The sequence below is a fragment of the Salvelinus alpinus genome, chromosome 17, assembly GCF_045679555.1.
Source record: "Salvelinus alpinus chromosome 17, SLU_Salpinus.1, whole genome shotgun sequence".
Lineage (NCBI taxonomy): Eukaryota > Metazoa > Chordata > Actinopteri > Salmoniformes > Salmonidae > Salvelinus > Salvelinus alpinus.
Genome location: NC_092102.1, coordinates 45122692 through 45140803, shown reverse-complemented (window position 1 = coordinate 45140803; position 18112 = coordinate 45122692). Strand labels below are relative to the sequence as shown.

The window sequence follows — 18112 nt, the reverse complement described above, 5'->3', positions numbered from 1 at the left end:
CTGAGTCAGTTTGTTGGCAGCGGCCGCTAAATGTTAGTGGTGGCTGTTTAACAGTCTGATGGCCTTGAGATAGAAGCTGTTTTTCAGTCTCTCGGTCCCTGCTTGGATGCACCTGTACTGACCTCGCCTTCTGGATGATAGCGGGGTGAACAGGTAGTGGCTTGGGTGGTTGTTGTCCTTGATGATCTTTATGGCCTTCCTGTGACATCGGGTGGTGTAGGTGTCCTGGAGGGCAGGTAGTTTGCCCCGGGTGATGCGTTCTGCCGACCTCACTACCCTCTGGAGAGCCTTACGGTTGTGTGCGGAGCAGTTGCCGTACCAGGCGGTGATACAGCCCGACAGGATGCTCTCGATTGTGCATCTGTAGAAGTTTGTGAGTGCTTTTGGTGACAAGCCGAATTTCTTCAGCCTCCTGAGGTTGAAGAGGCGCTGCTGCGCCTTCTTCACAACGCTGTCTGTGTGGGTGGACCAATTCAGTTTGTCCGTGATGTGTACACCGAGGAACTTAAACCTTTCCACCTTCTCCACTACTGACCCGTCGATGTGGATAGGGGGGAGCTCCCTCTGCTGTTTCCTGAAGTCCACAATCATCTCCTTTGTTTTGTTGACGTTGAGTGTGAGGTTATTTTCCTGACACCACACTCCGAGGGCCCTCACCTCCTCCCTGTAGGCCGTCTCGTCGTTGTTGGTAATCAAGCCTACCACTGTAGTGTCGTCCGCAAACTTGATGATTGAGTTGGAGGCGTGCATGGCCACGCAGTCGTGGGTGAACAGGGAGTACAGGAGAGGGCTCAGAACGCACCCTTGTGGGGCCCCAGTGTTGAGGATCAGCGGGGTGGAGATGTTGTTACCTACCCTCACCACCTGGGGGCGGCCCGTCAGGAAGTCCAGGACCCAGTTGCACAGGGCGGGGTCGAGGCCCAGGGTCTCGAGCTTGATGACGAGTTTGGAGGGTACTATGGTGTTAAATGCTGAGCTGTAGTCGATGAACAGCATTCTCACATAGGTATTCCTCTTGTCCAGATGGGTTAGGGCAGTGTGCAGTGTGGTTGCGATTGCGTCGTCTGTGGACCTATTGGGTCGGTAAGCAAATTGGAGTGGGTCTAGGGTGTCCGGTAGGGTGGAGGTGATATGGTCCTTGACTAGTCTCTCAAAGCACTTCATGATGACGGAAGTGAGTGCTACGGGGCGGTAGTCATTTAGCTCAGTTACCTTAGCTTTCTTGGGAACAGGAACAATGGTGGCCCTCTTGAAGCATGTGGGAACAGCAGACTGGGCTAAGGATTGATTGAATATGTCCGTAAACACACCAGCCAGCTGGTCTGCGCATGCTCTGAGGACGCGGCTGGGAATGCCGTGCGAGGGTTAACACGTTTAAATGTTTTACTCACCTCGGCTGCAGTGAAGGAGAGCCCGCAGGTTTTGGTAGTGGGCCGTGTCAGTGGCACTGTATTATCCTCAAAGCGGGCAAAAAAGGTATTTAGCCTGTCTGGGAGCAAGACATCCTGATCCGCGACGGGGCTGCTTTTCTTTTTGTAATCCGTGATAGACTGTAGACCCTGCCACATACCCCTTGTGTCTGAGCTGTTGAATTGCGATTCAATTTTGTCTCTGTACTGGGACTTAGCCTGTTTGATAGCCTTGCGGAGAGAATAGCTACACTGTGTGTATTCGGTCATGTTTCCGGTCACCTTGCCCTGGTTAAAAGCAGTGGTTCGCGCTTTCAGTTTCACGCGAATGCTGCCGTTAATCCACGGTTTCTGGTTTGGGAATGTTTTAATCGTTGCTCTGGGTACGACATCGTCAATGCACTTCCTAATGAACTCGCTCACCGAATCTGCATATTCATCATTGTTGTTGTTGGACGCCGTGCGGAACATATTCCAATCCGCGTGATCAAAGCAGTCTTGAAGCGTGGATTCAGATTGGTCGGACCAGCGTTGAACAGACCTGAGCGCGGGAGCTTGTAGTTTTAATTTCTGTTTGTAGGCTGGAATCAACAAAATGGAGTCGTGGTCAGCTTTTCCGAAAGGAGGGCGGGGGAGGGCCTTATATGCGTCGCGGAAGTTAGTATAACAATGGTCCAGAGTTCTGCCAGCCCTGGTCGGACAATCGATGTGCTGATAGAATTTAGGGAGTTTTGTTTTTAGATTAGCCTTGTTAAAATCCCCAGCTACGATGAATGCAGCCTCAGGGTGTGTGGTTTCCAGTTTACAGAGAGTCAGATAGAGTTCGTTCAGGGCCATCGATGTGTCTGCTTGGGGGGGAATATATACGGCTGTGATTATGACCGAAGTGAATTCCCTTGGTAGATAATGCGGTCTACATTTGATTGTGAGGAGTTCTAGATCAGGTGAACAGAATGACTTGAGTTCCTGAGTGTTGTTATGATGGTCACACCACGTCTCGTTAATCATGAGGCATACCCCCCCGCCCCTCTTCTTACCAGAAAGATGTATGTTTCTGTCTGCGCGATGCGTGAAGAAACCAGCTGGCTGCACCGACTCCGTTAGCGTCTTTTCAGTTAGCCATGTTTCCGTGAAGCAGAGCACGTTGCAATCCCTGATGTCTCTCTCGAATGTTACCCGTGCTCGGATTTCATCGACCTTATTCTCAAGAGACTGGACATTGGCGAGTAGTATGCTAGGGAGTGGAGCGCGATGTGCTCGTCTCCGAAGCCTGACCAGGAGACCGCTACGTTTGCCCCTTTTTCGGCGTCGTGTAGCTTCGCCGGCTGGGATCAGGTCCATTGTATTGGGTGGAAGGCAAGACACTGGATCCGTTTCGGGAAAGTCATATTCCTGGTAGGAAGGGTGGTTAGTTGACGTTAATCGTATATTCAGTAGTTCCTCCCGGCTGTATGTAATGAAACTTAAGATCACCCGGGGTACCAATGTAAGAAATAACACATAGAAAAACAAAATACTGCATATTTTCCAAGGAACGCGAAGCGAGGCAGCCATCCTGTTCGGCGCCGGAAGTCCAAAAAAACAGTCTCCTGGAGGGGAAGGAGTCTCTCCAAGAAATGGCCATATCACAGTCTGCCGATATGGACAGCCCCATCAAGAGGATCCTCCTGGATGATGTATTTTGGGAGGGAGTGGTAAAGCAACCTGGAACTCCTGAAACCTATAGCAGTAGCCATTGCACAGATTGAGGGAGACAATGCAATCCTGATGTTCAGACTGCTTGCAGATGTAAGAAAAGAAATCCGTACTGCCCTGCCCACTTCACTGTTGCTCCAAGCAGAGAAAACTGCAGTTCTGAAATATATCAAAAAGCACGAAGACTTCTGCCTGAAGCCCGCAGTGTACACTTTGGACCCCAAGTATGCTGGCAAGAGCATCCTGTCTGGTGCAGAGATCAACAAGGCCTATGGTTTCATCACTACCGTGTCTCGCCACCTTGGTCTGGATGAGGGCAGGGTTCTTGGCAGTCTGGCGAAGTACGCTTCCAAGCAAGGGCTTTGGGATGGAGATGCAATATGGCAGTCATGCCAACATATCTCATCAGCCACCTGGTGGATCTGAGGCTCTTTCCCCTCATCCTCCAAATTCCACCAACATGAGCCGCCTCAGAGCGCAACTGGTCTTTTTTTGGTAACACACACACCAAAGCATGCAACAGGCTGACCAATAAAAGGGTTGAAAAATTGGTGGCCATCCGGGCAAATGTGAGGCTTTTAGAGCCTGACAACGAGCCATCCTCAACAAGGTTGGAAAGTGACAATGAAGAGGAGGCCTCAGAGTCTGATGTTCAAGAGGTGGACATTGAGGAGGTCCAGAGAGAAGACATGGAAGCCTGAGAGGAAGACAACCAAAGCTTTAGTTTCTAGACTATCATTTGACAGATGTATGTTGAAAATGTTTTTGGGAGATGCGATGGATCATTGGGGGATCATTCTATATTCCCTTTCTTTTGTTGTTCAGTGAAATCATCCCATGTGAAGTCAACTCATTTAATTTAAGTTAAATTTGTAACTAAATAGATTTTTACATTTCTATTGGAAGGATTTAATCATTTGCAATTAAGTCTACTTATGATAAGGTAAAAGGCTTATGTTTCTGTCTCCATATGATATGGTAAATATATCCAATGTCAAAAAACATCTACATTTAAAATGGTATTAATATTAATTCCCATATATTCCCACGGAAAGTCTCCACCTCTGAATATTTCAACCCTAGTGGTTCCCATTGAAAATCCAAAACAGAGTTGTGAGGATTCTGTGCCATTGTGGAGGTTAGAAAAACAGACAGGAAATGGCCAACCCAAGTTAAGATCTACGCATCAGAATGTCTGTTACTGTTCACATGGTCCTCCACCCATCAGAATGTCTATTACTGCGCGTTTACATACCAGCATGTTACCTGTGGGGACGGCTGGGCACAGCAGATAGCAACACACATTACTGTGTGTGTGTGTGTGTGGGGGGGGGTTACACATACACTTGTCTGTACGTGTGCGCACACCCAGAGGTCCTTTGTTTAAGGTGGTCACGTGAACAGGTCTAGGACACTGTTCAATCCATTGTATCAAAGCACTGTACGACACAACTATAAAAACAGCCTACTTCAAAAACACATTCACTTAATTTAGCATTTTCATTTCAGAAACATACCAGCACTACTCATTTGAAACGTACACTTGAAAATGTTACCAAAATCCCCATGGTGACCAGGTATAGACAAGACATTCGGGAAGATGGGGATGGGAGGGATCTGAGACGTCATCTATCAGAGGGAGGACACAGTCAGCCGTGATTGGTGATCATGTCAAACGGATTGAAGGAAATTAGGAAACATGGATGGTTGGGTAAACAAACGAGTGTACACGTGACGGTGAGTGCACACACACCACGGTGATGCTGGCGTGTTGTTGCTTGTCTGGTCTGCAACACGACTGCTAGTGTGTGGTGGTTGGGGGAGGGAGGACGAGAGAGGGAGGGAGGGAGTGTTGATGGGTCCCAGGGGTACCGTCTCCTTGTCCTTTCCTTTAGGGCAGTCTGACATACAACGGCAGGGAATAGGCGTGACGTGTGGATCAGGCAGTGTATCCTATGTGCAGTGTTTATGTATTCGTTGAAAGGGCTCGACTGTCTAGAACAAATATGTGCTGCCTATGAAATGTCCACAAAAAAGACAAAATAGCAAGAGCTCAAGTTCTCCAGTCACAGAGTATAGGACATGAACACATTAATGTGGTATAAGAGTCAAATATAGCCTGTATGATGTTTAAGCAATAAGGCCCGGGGGGGGGAGGGGGGTTTATGGCCAATATACCACGACTAAAGGCTGTTCTTAAGCACGACGCAACGCGGAGTGCCTGGACACTATAAACTGGTTACCAACATAATTAGAGCAGAAAAAAATTATAATTTTGTCCTACACGTGGTATACGGTGTGATACAGCACGGCTGTCAGCCAATCAGCATTCAGGGCTCGAACCACCCAGTTGTATAATATGTGTTACGTAGCGGCTTGGAGGGGATGGAGCCTACAGTTGAGGTGTGGCACTCTCACAGACACAAAGGAGATAAGCAGGACATAAAGGAATAGTTTATCTTTCTTCTCTACTAGCGTCCTCCCACCCTCCCAGTTCCAACTATCATCCTCAGACCTGCCCTCTCCCACTGACGGTCCAAATGAGTTATCCGTTATTATTCTGTCAGAACCGCATGTCCAGATATTATTCAACCATAATTGGTACTAACCCAAACCCCCTCAGGCATTCTCATCCCTCACTGCCCTCCCTCCACCATACTGTTACAGTGTAACAGTAGACTACATTCTCTCCCTCCACCATACCGTTACAGTGTAACAGTAGACTACATTCTCTCCCTCCACCATACCGTTATAGTGTAACAGTAGACTACATTCTCTCCCTCCACCATACCGTTACAGTGTAACAGTAGACTACATTCTCTCCCTCCACCATACCGTTACAGTGTAACAGTAGACTACATTCTCTCCCTCCACCATACCGTTACAGTGTAACAGTAGACTACATTCTCTCCTTCCACCATACTGTTACAGTGTAACAGTAGACTACATTCTCTCCCTCCACCATACTGTTACAGTGTAACAGTAGACTACATTCTCTCCCTCTACCATACTGTTACAGTGTAACAGTAGACTACATTCTCTCCCTCCACCATACTGTTACAGTGTAACAGTAGACTACATTCTCTCCCTCCACCATACCGTTACAGTAGACTACATTCTCTCCCTCCACCATACTGTTACAGTGTAACAGTAGACTACATTCTCTCCCTCCACCATACCGTTACAGTAGACTACATTCTCTCCCTCCACCATACCGTTACAGTAGACTACATTCTCTCCCTCCACCATACCGTTACAGTGTAACAGTAGACTACATTCTCTCCCTCCACCATACCGTTACAGTGTAACAGTAGACTACATTCTCTCCCTCCACCATACCGTTACAGTGTAACAGTAGACTACATTCTCTCCCTCCACCATACCGTTACAGTGTAACAGTAGACTACATTCTCTCCCTCCACCATACCGTTACAGTGTAACAGTAGACTACATTCTCTCCCTCCACCATACCGTTACAATGTAACAGTAGACTACATTCTCTCCCTCCACCATACCGTTACAGTGTAACAGTAGACTACATTCTCTCCCTCTACCATACTGTTACAGTGTAACAGTAGACTACATTCTCTCCCTCCACCATACTGTAACAGTGTAACAGTAGACTACATTCTCTCCCTCTACCATACTAACAGTAGACTACATTCTCTCCCTCCACCATACTGTTACAATGTAACAGTAGACTACATTATCTCACACAATTTGTTTCGAAATGATGCTCTTTGGCACTGTTTACTTTCCAACCTCCTTCACCACTGAGGTCAGAGAGAAAAGTTCAAGGGGGATTCCACCTATCATTCCTTAAATGTGCTGTTCCCGCCATTCACTTTAACCTCCTTCACCACTGAGGTCAGACAAATAACCAACCGTTGACTCAAGGGGGATTCCACCTGTCACTCAGTCTTCATAACTTAATCTGCTGTTCCCTCCATTAACTTTCAACCTCTGTCGTTCTTCTCAGTTAATTTCTCTAACACAAATCAGGACCGAATATGTTATGAAGCAGAAATGGGATGAAAAGCGGTCAGGGAGAACTGAATGAACATGTTTGTTAGGTAGGACAGCAGTAAGTCATCCTGTGCTGTAACAGGGTGTGGCCTCCCCTAAGCAGCTGGCTAGTTCTCTATCTAACGCCACAATACAATCAGGTAATAGGACACACCCACTCTATACATCGTACAGCTGCCAACGGATCGGTGTGTTTTAGAGAAAGAGCCTACGTGTTTCAGGAGAAAAAAGGAGGACAGAGACAGAAGTGTGTAGGTTAGGTTTGTAATGAAACATGAGCGAAATGGGTAAACAAGAGGGCATTTCTTTCTGGTAAATATGGGGTACATTTTAATAGATTCCTCTGTGGTGTGGGGATGTCCCAGGTCCTTACCAGTCGTCGAAAAAGTACCCAAAAGTCATACCTAAGTAAGATTACTTATTAGAAAATTACTCAGGTAAAAGTGAAAGTCACCCAGTGAAATACTACTTGAGTAAAAGTATTTGGTTTTAAATATACTTAAGTATCTAAAGGAAAAGTATAAATAATTTCACATTCCTTATATTAGGCAAACCAGAAGGCACGATTTTCTTGTTTTTTCTCCTCTTCCATTTACAGATAACCAGGGGCACATTCAAACATCATTTACAAACGAAGCAGTTGTGTTTAGTGAGTCTGACAGATCAAAGGCAGTAGGAATGACCAGGGATGTTTTCTTGACAAGTGTGTAAATTGGACCATTTTCGTGTCCTGCCAAGCACTCAAAATGTAACAAGTACTTTTGGGGGTCAGGGAAAATGTATGGAGTAAAAAGTACAATATTTTGTTCAGGAATGTAGTGAAGTAAATGTAAAAGTTGTCAAAAATATAAATAGTAAAGTACATATACCCCAAAAAACTACTTAGGTAGTACTTTAAAGTAATTTTACTTAAGTACTTTACACCCCTGGTGCTCACTGAGGGATGTGTGTGTTTCTTCTCTTCATTACACATAGAAACCACAACAGACAAATTCAAATCTGAGCAAAAGTGTTATGTGCACTCCTGTGTAAAGTATGGAATGATAAGATACATCAATATACTGTTTATCTGTGTTATGGTGTGTGTGTGTGTGTGTGTGTGTGTTACGCGTGTGCTCGGTCTAAGGCATGCACATGATCCAATAGTATGGCATGGCTAGAACGCCAAACATTGAACCGGTAACGTTAGTTAGGATGTGTGTGTATTAACAAAGCACACACAGGGAGGACACAACATGTATGGAGGCCCTATTCAAATACCACAAGGAGAACAGAAACAAAACTACTTGACTGAATCTGGTTGATTGAACACACAAGTCCATTCAATATTTAGGCCGTTCACGTCTTCCACTCAGAGCAACATTCAACATCCGATGACATAAACAACGTTCAAATTCGCTAAGGTGCTCAGGTGGTTGGGCATGTGTTTCATCAGAATATTGTTCAGAAATAACACAGACAACAGACTGTTTACACAGAGGTCCTGTAAGTGATGAGTTACTGTTCCCGTTAAAATCTTCCAGTGGTTCAAGGTGTTGATTCTGGTGTTTCTGGGTGTGGTGGTGGCATATGAGCTGTCAGTAACCAAGTCATCTGCCTGTTTCAACTCTTAAAATTAAAAATCAATTTAAGCTCTGCAACAGCAGAAAGACAACCCAATCAGATGGCCCCTCCACATACAACGTACCCAATCAGATGCCAGTTTCCATAGGACCCATCCCTTTCGAGACTGTTTCAACATCCCCTCCCCATTCCAATCCACACCCCATCATGTGTCAGCCCACACAAAGGAAGAGGTGACCTTAACAGTGTCCTTCTCACATCCCATAACACACCCACCTACCAGGAACAGGACAAGCCCTCTCTCTGCTGACCTGAGAGAACACTGCTTTCATCTGAAGGCTGCTGGCTCAGAACAGAGGAAGACGTGGAAAGCAACCAGGGGAAAACAAAGGTTGATCTATAAAAGCTCAAGCCTATACTTGATTCCCCCATGAAGACTTTGATCCCATCCAACAGAGCTCACTTCGATTCAGCTGAAAACTCAATAAGACTGATCAATGGCCAGCTGACTAGAGGCAAACATCTCAGGCGGTCTTATCGCCTGTCTTTCACCTTGGCTGATCTGGAGCCAACCGCACCCCGTCTCAAGAGAGACCAGTCACTAAAAACAGAACAGTCTCAGGTCCAAGAGCTGACAAATCAGCCTCTGAGACCAGAGGTCAGGCGTGAAATACAGTACACAGCTCAGGCAAACTGACGCGACATACAACGGGTGCTAATGTGCAGAATCAACAGTTAAACTATCCAGGTACCAACGACCTCTAGAACTGACGCTTCATACAACAACCCACATTGAGCTAAATGACCCATGACCCTTCCCTACCCCCATGCACACATCTTTCAGTCGTGACTCACCCATCCTCCTTGGCTCTGGATCCAGGGCTGGATGTGGTTGTCCAGGTAGACGGTCATCCAGTCTGTGATTCTTCCCACCAAGGGGTTCATCTCCTTGTCCACACACTCTAGACAGAGGGCCCCTCCGAAGGCAAACAGGCCCACCACCCGTCCCCAGTTGACACCGTCGCGGAACACCTCGTCCATCACGTTCTCAAAGCTCTGATAGGCTGTGGACGGCGTGATGTGTAGCTGGGAGGACAGGTCGCTGAAAGCTCTGGCATAACGCAGCTCAAACTCGTTGGCAGAGTCCCGCAATGCCTCTTTCACTGCGTCCAGGCCCGCTGTCCGCCGAGGGGAGGGGGGCGACTGCCGTGGTGGACTCGTCCCGTTGACGTATGTCATGACTGCCGCATCCCCTTCCACCTGCCCCCCCTCAGTCCGATTCTGGGCTTCTGTGAGCTCCATGTGGTTGAAGGGGTAGTCTCTCTGTGATAGTTTATAGGTGATATAGTATACCACCAGTTCTCTGTTGTTGTAAGTCATCATTCCTTGTCTTGTCTTTCTTCTTTGCCCCAGGCTCTCGGTTTTACCTGCTCGTGACACACCTCTTTGGATCAGTCCTCTGTGTTTAAGCCAATCGGTGTCATTCTGGGTTTGCAGAAAATAGACGTCTTGAAGACAACAAAAACAAGGCTGGTGCAATGGCTCAGGCCCTGTGGTAAGAGAACAACGAAGGTCTTATTAAATGAGCATAATTCATCACAATAAGCATAGGTGGGTTGGGGGAGGAGGGGAGCTGGAGGGGAACTATAGTGGTCAAAATTAGATCGACAGGTGGGGTCAAAGGGCATCACTTTAATTGGAGATTAAACAGATGGCAATGGTTGTCGTTACCTGCCTGCCCCCACAAACAACCTTCCTTAGGCCTGTGGCTTCAGAACAGTCATGACAGGGCAAGGTGCTCTGACAACCAACTGACAAAAACAGCAGGTCGTTTGTGACAGAGGTTAAATATATGATCATCATTTATTTACCAGTTAGGTTGACTCAGAACACATTTGCATTTGTAATTGCCAGTATGTATATTATGGAGATATATATATATTCTATGAACACATGATAATTGTTAACCTAATGTTACTTAGTAACACGTAATCAGAAATATTAACAATATATTAAATTTTTCATTTTCACAAGTAACCCCCAAAATTAAGAATAAAATGATATTTCTTGATAAAACACAAGTGATTTCTTAAATCCCTTTGTGCTTGCGCGTCAGCGTGGACAGGAGGGGACCCCTGTTGTTCTAACAACTTCACAAGAACCCCACGTGGGAGAAACGAAGCGCATATATTCAATTTCTTCAGTTGTACCCACCGAACCAGACCTTTCCTTATAGTGACATTTAAGACTCTATGGTATAAAGAGTTACCTGTGACTCGCGACTTGACAGGTGGGAACAATCCCAAAAATGATGACATCGAAAATAGCAGTAGAAAGTGGGGAGCTACTTTGTTGCCTAGGCTGTATAAAGCATATGTTTACAGTAGCCACAGCTAACCAGCACGTGTCGCTAGCCACCAGGGCTACACGGAATTCCATGGAACAATCTAGCCCGTCCATATCATTTTGAAGGCAAATAATACTGAAAGATTTAAATACATCTCCCAACTTGATCAAAACACATAGCTACAGTAATTCGTTTTAGTGATGTTTCAAAGTGGCCATTTTTCGTTTAGGCAATTCTACAGTAACAGAATAATGCGGAGACTAAGAATTGCACAATAAAATTTATGCCAAACCCCAAAAACCAATGATTGCAAAGTTAAACCACAACTATGCAGCATAAATCGTCATTCTGTTACCAAACTGCATCTGCACTGTTTTAACCAAATAAATTCGTTTTTGGAAAAATGTCAGTGGAAATTGTTCTCTTTGAGTTGTGGAAACAAGTTGTAATGGAAACTCAGCATAAATGTATTACCATGGAATTGCATAGCAATGTATTGATAAACAAGCCAGCTAAATACATATTTAACATAACAATAAACGAATCTAATTATATTGTCACGTATAAACAATCATAATTGTCTACAATTGACATATTCTTACCTAGTCAACGGCAACACTCTTAGCGAGTGGCTTTAATCCTATTTTCTGAAAACGTATCAGTCCCGCTGTCAAAATCCGAGGAGAGAAGTGAAATGTCCTAACGCCAAAGATGATGGAAAAATAAAGATAGTTCACTCAAGCCGTTTACCAATGGAAATAAAATGCTCCGTTCCGGTCTGCTTAACGGGGAGGTTCTCCCATAGACAATGCTGCTCGGTCTGGTTTGCTTAGTTCTTTGACTGAATGTAACCAGAAAAAATGAGGAAGTAGTGTGTCGCGCTTCCTCTTCCGGCTACTGCTACGTGACGCGCGTGTCTCCTCTTACCGTCTCTGCTACTGCTACGTGATGCGCGTGTATTGGGTATGCGGCGTTGTAGACAACTCGGAAATTGGTCGATTCTGATACTTTCCACAACGAGTTACCCCGATTTGAATGTGAGACAATATATCCACAGGACAGTATAACTACAACTTCTCAACGCGCTAGTAGCGTGTTCATATTTCTATCACCTGAAGCATGCGCAGAACCATAAAAACACGCGTCTCGTGCATGCATTTATCTTGTGTGCATGCTTCAGGTGATACAAATCTGAAATTACTAACATAGCTTTGAAAAGTTAATGTAATTATACTTTCCTGTGGATATTGTCTCACATTCCACCTCACAACTACAGTACTACAGTACCAGTCAAAAGTTTGGACACACCTACTCATTCAAGGTTTAAAAAAAATATTTTCTACATTGTAGAATAATCGTGAAGAAATCAAAACTTTGAAATAACACATATGGAATCATGTAGTAACCCAAAAAGTGTTAATAAAAAAAAAAAAGATTCAAAGTAGCCACCCTTTGTCTTGATGACAGCTTTGCACACTCTTGGCATTCTCAACCAGCTTCACCTGGAATGCTTTTAACAGTCTGGAAGGAGTTCCCACATATGGTGAGCACTTGTTGGCTGCATTTTTCTTTAAATACATTTTTATTTAACTAGGCAAGTCAGTTAAGAACAAATTCTTATTTACAATGACAGCCTACACCGGCAAAACCCAGACGACGCTGGGCCAATTGTGCGCCGCCCTATGGGCCTACCAATCACAGCCGGTTGTACAGCATGGAATACAGCATGGAATCGAATCAGGGTGTCTGTAGTGACTCCTCAAGCACTGAGATGCAGTGCCTTAGACCGCTGCGCCACTCAGGAGCTTTTCCTTCACGCTGCGGTCTAACTCATCCCAAACCATCTCAATTGGGTTGAGGTTGGGTGATTGTGGAGGATGCAGCACTCCATCACTCTCCTTCTTGGTCAAATAGCCCTTACACAGCCTGGAGGTGTGTTGGGTCATTGTCCAGTTGAAAAACAAATGATAGTCCCACTAAGCCCAAACCTGATGGGATGGCATATCCCTGCAGAATTCTGCGGTAACCATGCTGATTAAGTGTGCCTTGAATTCTAAATAAATCACTGACAGTGTCACCAACAATGCACCCCCACACCTCCATGCGTAACGGTGGGAACTACACATGCAAAGATCATCCGTTCACCCACTTTGCGTCTCACAAAGACATGGTGGTTGGAACCAAAACTCTCAAATTTGGATCATCACACCAAAGAACAAATTTCCAGCAGTCTAATATCCATTGTTCGTGTTTCTTGGCACAAGCATGTCTCTTCTTCTTATTGGTGTCCTTTATTAGTGGTTTCTTCGCAGCAAATCGACCATGAAGGCTTGATTCACACAGTCTCCTCTCAACATTTGATGTTGAGATGTGTCTGTTACTAGAAATCTGTGAAGCATTTATTTGGGCTGCAATTTCTGAGGCTGGTAACTCTAATGAACTTATCCTCTGCAGCAGAGGTAACTCTGGGTCTTCCTTTCCTGTGGCGGTCCTCATGAGAGCCAGTTTCATCATAGCGCTGGATGGTTTTTGCGACTGCACGTGAAGAAACTTTCCAAGTTCTTGAAATGTTCCGGATTGACTGACCTTCACGTCTTAAAGTAATGATGGACTGTTGTTTCTCTTTGCTTATTTGAGCTGTTCTTGCCATAATATGGACTTGGTCTTTTACCAAATAGGGCTATCTTCTGTATACCACTCCTACCTTGTCAAAACAACTGATTGGCTCAAATGCATTAAGAAGGAAACACCTTTTAAACACACACCTGTTAATTGAAATGCATTCCAGGTGACTATCTCATGAAGCTGGTTGAGAGAATGCCAAGAGTGTGCAAAGCTGTCATCAAGGCAAAGGGTGGCTACTTTTTAGAATCTAAAATATATTTGTATTTATTTAATACTTAGTTTACTACATTTCCAACTTTCTAACATAGGCAGAAGAGTCATGCCGAGTTTCCCACTTGGGAGGTACCAGAATCAACCAATAGGAAGCTCTACGTCTATGCAAATAACCTACTTACATTTGAACTCAGAGGTCCCGAGTTTGAGATGACGTGAATGCAGCATAAGGCTGCTTTTACACAAGTTACCCAATTTATATTTCTTCCGCTAATTGGTCTTGATCACCAATCAATTACAGATCTTTTTCGGGGCTTATCTGGTTATTAAAACAAAAGATCAGAACTGGGCTGTCAGTGTAAACGCACCCTAAAATCCACCGGAATATGGCTTGTTGGATATCAACTCAGTTTTGCGCAATCGTCACTTGCTAGAGAAACACATTTAGTTACACTTTACAATTTCAACATAAAAAAGGTACAGTAGTTTATTAAATTGGCGTATTGAAAATGTAACTAAGTCATTCCCCCAAGTAGTTATAATTCGTAGGCAGTCGGCGTTATAATCTTGGTCAAATATCCTGGGTTTGTAATTTGCATTTAATGTCTATTTGGCTACTGAAACTAGTAAAAAAAAAAAAAAAAAACTAGGACAGCGAATGTAGTTAGCTTGTTTGGCTCGCTTAAGTTTAACATATATCATCTTTCCTCTGAATAGTTTGCTAGCTAACATCTTTCCCATTCCGATTTGGTAAAAATAGCTAGTGTGGTTGTGCATCTTTAGCTAACGTTCTCATACAGCTCCTAGAAACTGAACATTAAACCTGATTAAACTACGTTAATCGATATGAAACACTTACCGCAACTTGAATGGTTGGCACAAAGTCCACAACGAAATCCAAACATCAGCAGACAGGATCATATTCGGCATTTCTGCTGGAGCAAAAGGAGGAGCGCTGACTGGATAGCTAGCTAATCTTGCTAATTTTAGCAAAAATTGCCATTACTAACTCGCTGTTCTGCCCGCTGACATTGAATGGCGCTTACTTCATCCAACTAGATGTGTGTACATCTAAACGCCTGCTATGTTAGCGAGGTTATTAGCCAACTACATTAAGTTTACAGTTTACGTTAGCAGCCTAACAGGGTCAATCCCATCTTCTTTGACCTAATTTTAGTTTGCTAAAATATTAATATGACTTTCTTGATAAACGTTGTCGGTTTTCTTCGTAAGTAAATTAAACACAGTACAGCTTTACGAGAACGTAAAATATTTTTTTATATCAGTCTTTACAGCCCAAAACAAAACAAAGGATGTTTCACATCTCCATGGTAACCTTTGTTACCCCCAAAATTCCCTTTGATACATTCTAACGTTTGAGGTTTACAGCGCCACATCGTGGTCAACTTTAGAAACGCATTGTCAAAAGGCCACACCAGTCAGTAGCTGCTACATTACAGCGATGACAGTATTTAACTTTCCAGTGAACCAACAAAAGCAGTGCTGCTATAGATCTGAATTCAAGGTTTATTGATTACTTCACCAAATGCTTGGGAGATTACATCACAATATGTATAGCACTTCATTTTCTATTTTACATGAAAACTTTACACAATGTATTTCTCCATATACTGTATAGTTCCCCTTAAGGGAAAAGTAGACATCCATAGTGTTAAGGTAGAGGAATGCTAATCAAAAATATTTAAATGCACTTCAAATAATTATATACATCCTTGTTAAAAAAAAAAAAAATGCAGACAGGATTAAACTGCAAATGGTGAAGATGGTAGCGATACCCTGACATATTTAGGAGTAACGTTTGATAACTCTTCATTCTTACTCCCGTCACTGACAATACTGACAGGCATTCCACTCTGAGAAAGTACTGGACAGTTAATACATGAGCGATCTGTTGCAGGCTCCATTAGGTGCAACATAGAACTGTCTGACAGGAGAAGATCATTTCGTCCTTGCTATATAATACCATGGGCGTTGCATTGTAGACTTCCTTTTTACGTGACACCAGATTCATTCTAGAAAATAGCTAGTCATTCCATTTTGCTCTCAGAACATAGGGAATGTGCCGTAGCCTTTCAACAAGTAAACTGGCATGTAAATGTTGCTTTAAAATAAGTATAAAAATAAATAAATACAAGTCAAATTAGGACTCATAACAGGCTATAGTGATTCACATGATAGGATCAATGGGGAATGGTGGCAGGGGAACAACCGGCCATACTTGCTCATCCATTAGGGAGCAAGCCATTCCCACTAATGGTAATCCTAGGGTAGGATGCTGAATACAGGTGGTGCTACGAAAACACTGGAGGCCAACCACCAATAACATCAAATTAAGAGTGGATTGAACATAACAAAAATGGGACAGTAATAAGGATAGGTCTTGTTATCAGGCCTATCAGTTGTTACAATATCGTTTGATCAGAGCATCAAGTACATCACAACTAGAGAAACACATGAGGATACTTTAGTGTCACGTCACTGTCATGTTTCCAATGTGCTTTTCTGCCAGTGGTACTTTTCAGATTATTCAGAACTGGTATTCTTCATTTGCGTTAGCATTTGGATATGCGTGTTTGTTCAGTCTTAAAAATCAACAAATAGGAGAAACAAAATCAGGTAGAAGATATATATAAAACCACATCAATTAATTGTTGTGGTTCATTTTCCATACATTTGACATTAACGTCAGTGTTGAGAAACAGTCAGAGCTCTGTTCTTTCACAGAGCTTTTTACCCAGCAGAGGTTCTAAGGGGAGTCAGTCTTAAGGGGCACCAGACCTTATTACCAACTCTTGAAGCCTTTCCTTTGCAGAAGATAAACAGGAACTGAGGACTTTCAAAGCATCTTTCCCTCATGGTAACAGAATTTTTGCGTCAATCTACATCCTCCATCCCTTCGCACTGCCTTACTCCCGATAGGGGAGCTCTCGCCTCAGTCTTCATACACCTCAGCGTTCCACCACCCACCAGTGCCCCCCCCCCCCCTCACACAGACCATTCCATCTCCAGACCCTCCTAGGGCGGGTTGGCCTAGCCCATCTCAGGAGCAGCGATGTGGAAGACTGAGCCGATGCGGAGGAAGAACCGGCGCAGAACGGCACGGAGCTCTGGTATGAGGTCAAACTGCATCATCTCACACAGGTGATGGTAGTAACAGGAGGCATGAAGCTTGAACTGAGGACAGAAAGGGACAAAGAACAGACTATTTAGCATCAAACAGATAGATGCACACACAAACTGCAATTACGCCTAGGGTGAGTGGAGTGTGATATCAAAGAGTGGATTGTTTGAAGTATGGCCAAAGTTAAATATCAACGTTGTTTGTTTAGAAGCTACTACGTACACCTGAAGGTGGGATGAGGAAACATTTTAGTCAAACTCAAAATAACCCGTAAGGCTGCACATTTCCTGTTTATCTGATTGGCATCTAAGCTAACAGTGTCCTTCCTTTAGTTACCCATTCTCAATGAGACTGAACCAGGCTAAGGATAACAGACTGTAAGCTCTATACGGGAAATCTGCACTGAATCGGGTCTAATTCATAGATCCTTGATGTAGCAGAGGTAGCCCAAGGCCCCTGGTCTGCCTGCACACAGCTGATGGCCTCTTACATACCAAGATTCATTACAAGCTGTTAAATAATCAGTGTCCCTTCCTCTACAGAATTCAAATTCATTGCCGGAGGGGAAAGGAGGCCAGTGAGAGGCTGTCCTACTGCTCGTTATTCAAACCATTTGACCTATTAGATACGTCAATTGGACGTTAGGGGAAATGGACTGTCTTCTTTTCCTACTGCCTACTCAGGCGAGGTATATAGAGTTGAAATGGTGCTGGCAGACACGTGTTCACAAACAGTCTTCCAAAAAAACAGATCGCACTTGTCACTGCAAGCCAAACCCAGTTGTCAGTGTGTGTGTGTGTGTGTGTGTGTGCAAACGAGCAAATATTTCAGTCCATGTGGATGTAGGTGTGTGTGTAACCTTATCGTCGGTCAGTCGCAGGGTCCTGCTGAGCAGTACTAGGAGCAGGCTGGTCCAGGCCTCCCTGTGACTCTCTGAGGTCAAGCTGATGAAGTAGGACAGAGCCTCGCTGCATACCCTGAGGACAGGACCGGACCAACATTACCACATATTGCACTGCCGGGAGTGAAACATCCGTACAAACCAATGCTGAAGAACCTGTTACAGCTTGACCAAGCAGGGAGGCAGCCAGA

General features: G+C 44.3%; 2 protein-coding genes across 8 annotated transcripts in view; both read right to left on the bottom strand.

The window, feature by feature from the left end:
- LOC139543026 (bcl-2-like protein 1) overlaps positions 1–15143 on the bottom strand; it is a 48089-nt gene extending 32946 nt beyond the window's left edge. Inside the window, exons 1-2 of one of the 2 annotated variants that reach the window (XM_071349124.1) lie at positions 14738–15143; positions 9549–10243 (exon numbers count right to left, since the gene is read on the bottom strand). In XM_071349124.1, the coding sequence (XP_071205225.1) occupies positions 9549–10243; positions 14738–14783 (741 nt within the window). In that variant the 5' untranslated portion in view covers positions 14784–15143. Of the gene's footprint in view, positions 1–9548; positions 10244–11642; positions 12053–14737 lie in introns of those variants that run through there. The other variant, XM_071349125.1, reaches the window with a different exon arrangement.
- A 248-nt stretch (positions 15144–15391) lies between these two features.
- The window catches only part of LOC139543025 (brefeldin A-inhibited guanine nucleotide-exchange protein 2-like), a 44098-nt gene continuing 41377 nt past the window's right edge, over positions 15392–18112 (bottom strand). For all 6 annotated transcript variants that reach the window (XM_071349117.1, XM_071349120.1, XM_071349119.1 and 3 more), the window contains exons 38-39: positions 17880–17997; positions 15392–17073 (exon numbers count right to left, since the gene is read on the bottom strand). In XM_071349117.1, the coding sequence (XP_071205218.1) occupies positions 16930–17073; positions 17880–17997 (262 nt within the window). In that variant the 3' untranslated portion in view covers positions 15392–16929. The remainder of the gene's footprint in view (positions 17074–17879; positions 17998–18112) is intronic.